At 38.9% G+C, this 3,100-nt stretch overlaps 1 protein-coding gene across 3 annotated transcripts in view; it reads right to left on the reverse strand.

Moving 5' to 3' along the window:
- Positions 1-1,010: 1,010 nt before the first annotated feature.
- The window catches only part of SLC12A1 (solute carrier family 12 member 1), a 102,383-nt gene continuing 100,293 nt past the window's right edge, over positions 1,011-3,100 (reverse strand). For all 3 annotated transcript variants that reach the window (XM_017545113.2, XM_017545105.2, XM_017545119.2), the window contains exon 27: positions 1,011-2,320. In XM_017545113.2, the coding sequence (XP_017400602.1) occupies positions 2,185-2,320 (136 nt within the window). In that variant the 3' untranslated portion in view covers positions 1,011-2,184. The remainder of the gene's footprint in view (positions 2,321-3,100) is intronic.

Raw genomic sequence — 3,100 nt, forward strand, 5'->3', positions numbered from 1 at the left:
TGACTGTAGCCCCATCGTTTTGACTTTCTGCTCTCCTAAATTGTTCCCAATCCAGTTGTTCTTGACCTCAAGGTCTCTAGTCCCTTACAACCACCTAACCCTGAACCTGGAATCCAAGGGCTGCACTCAGTCACCTTCTTGCTAGTAGCCCTCAGGAAATTCAGTAACTCAGTTTCTTCTACTTTATATGGCCCCTTTGTCCTACCCAGACCTTGTTTAATGAAGAGCTTGTTGCCCTAATAGCCAGGAGTGTTGTGAGCACACAGACTTTCCCTGCCAGGCCCTCAGGGGATTGCCTCTGCTGCACAGGGCTGCCCCATGCACCCCCTGCCCCGAGGTCACACCCCTTCCCAGGCAGCCTCCGAGCAGTAACTGATAAAAGCAGAATACAAAGGCCTGGCCCTCTCTGCTCTGCTTGAGACGACTCTCTGCATGGTCAGCTGAGGCTGTCCTTGGGCCTGCATCCTAGCTCACTGCTTACCTCTACGTTTCCTGTTTCTTCCCCTCCCTCCCTCAGGTGTTGATCCCCAAGGGATCAAGATAAACTTTGACTCTGGAGTCCGTTTCCCAGGAAACCCAAGTTGCAGCAGCCTGGCAAGAAACAAGAGCTGGAATGTCATATTAAAGAAGTCTTATTAGTTCTCACCTTTTCCAGAGACCCTCAAGTATTTCAGAGAAGCGTCAGGCTCAGATGAAGCTGAGGTTAGGCATTTGGATTTCAGGTCCATGGTGCTCAAGAGAGAGGGTTTTATTGAGGGCAGAGTTAAGCACAGTGGCCCTGGATTTTTAATAGGGATATCCGGCTGCTCAAGCTCTGCTGATGGTCTCCCTTTTCCTCTGGTCATTCTTCTGAGCAGAGAGGCTGGGTTAGTAAGTCTTGCTCTTGAATCCCAGCTTTAAATAACTGCAGATGAGGCCACTGATGGAAATCTTCAAGCTTACATCTGACATACCATTGCACCACAATTTTAGTGACTAAAAGTAAAAACACGACCTAGGCCAAAGCAATCGAATTTGAGTGTTTTTATTTCAGGTTCATATTTTTTTTTTCCACATATTTTTTCAGCTAGAATGAACAGTCAAAACATGTCAAGGAGAAAAATCAAGCTGTTCATCAGAAAAATAATTTTTTCATTGGTTTGTCAATGTGATTAAGTATTATAGACATACTAACAAAAATGAAAAAAAATCAGTACCTATATATTCCAAATTTTGCAAGTTTTTCAACTTTACATTTTAATTATTCTTTTAAATCCATACAATCACTACAGAAAGTAAATATATGATTCAGGATATATTTCTTACTAATGGTTTGAAAATTTGTGGCACTTGGTTTTCAAGTCATCTATAAAGATTTCATCTGTGCTAACCATTTAATTAGAAAAAATATGCAAAGTAATGCTATGATGGAAATTTCAAAATATTTGATAGGAAGTACAATTAAAGTTTATATGTTGAGAACAGAATATATTTCATTTTGTTGGAGTATATGGTGTCTTGTAACTAGTTAATATACTTTTCCGGCAGCAGCAAATTTAAGCCATATGTCATCAATGATTGCTCAGATCACTTTAAGTATATAGTCTGTTACATTAAATAACCTTATTTAGGTAACTGCTTTGAACATTTGGTAGACTCAAGCACTTCTTAAAGTTTTCAGTTATTGATTTTTAAATCTGCTTTGTAGGTATAAGCCTCTGAGGGGGCCAAGCATAATTATGTTCCCCACCCTAATGGTCTGCCTTTGATAACCTCCCGTGGTTACCATGCCAGCTAGTCAATAAGCATTTACTGAGACCCTGCTGTGGGGCTGAGACCTATACTAGGGCTGAGAAGCAAACGCTCTAAAAACAAAAGATTGTTTGTCTAGAGAAGTTTATAATCACATTGGTGGTTTTCATGAGCATGAGCCAACATGAGTTTCCTTGATTTTCTTGTTTATCAACAGCAACGACAAAAATGTTTTTCTAGGGATAGCATTGGCTTTGGCAACCCCTTAAGCAGATAAGAGGAAAGAAAGCTTGCACTAACCAATAACCAAAAAATGATGCAATATATGTAGAATCTGGTAGGATCATCCCCAGAGGTTTGCATATCCATAGATTAGATTTACAGCATAAAGTACTGGAACATATTTCTTAATTGTACATATATTAGGTTAAATGTATTCTAATCTTTCATGTTTTAAGAGTAAAATGTCAAGACATTTTTGTGATTTCCTCTAACTAGTAAGACAGGTGGGAGGTTCTTTGTGAGGATTTCCAACCAAGCCATATACAGCAAATCCGATATGGATCCTTTTCTTGCCACTGGAAGGCTCCTAGTGACATGAAAGAAAAATTTAAAAATGAAAGTGAAAATTACTATAGGAAGTAACGGCAACAGCATTTCTGAACTATTTAATAACCGGCAGCCTTAACTTTTACCTAAACCCAAAATGAAAACACTAAAATTATTATTATATAGATATCAAACTGATGTATTTCTTAGGCAATACAAATACCTATAAGCCAGAAAAACAGAGTTAAGTATTGTAAAGACAAAACAAAAATGTACATTTTCACTTTTCTTTGAATAGGGAATTTGATCAATTAATACCTGCCCACCTTTTTGGTGTAAATGATTTTTTCCAATAATTTAAATATCTTATATTTGGGAAAAACCTCAGAAACCATCTACTGGAACCCTACTACCCAATTCAGGAGAGCATCCTACAATATCTTTGATGGATCATTTTCCCAGTCTACATTATGTAAAGACATATTTATCTTTATACACAGGAGTCAATTCATGAGGTATAAATGTGAAGTCGTTGGAGGTTTTCATGTTGAAATACCAATCTTTAAGTAAGCAAACACACATTTTCAGTAAACACAACCAGAGTATAAAGGTGAAAACGGAAATGGCTCTGCATTTTTCTCCTACCCTGACCTCTTCTCACAGTACAAGGAGCCTCATGAACCTGCCATGGGCACAGCGGCTCAGGGACACCCACCCAGGGAAAGGGCCTGTGAGCTGTGGTAGCTGACTTGCAACTGTCAGGCAGGGAAGTCCAGGGTCTTAGGTTCCTGGAGCATGGTCTTTTTTTTTTTTTTTTTTT

The sequence above is a fragment of the Cebus imitator genome, unplaced genomic scaffold (genome assembly GCF_001604975.1).
Source record: "Cebus imitator isolate Cc_AM_T3 unplaced genomic scaffold, Cebus_imitator-1.0 Scaffold9, whole genome shotgun sequence".
In the NCBI taxonomy this organism is placed as follows: Eukaryota; Metazoa; Chordata; class Mammalia; order Primates; family Cebidae; genus Cebus; species Cebus imitator.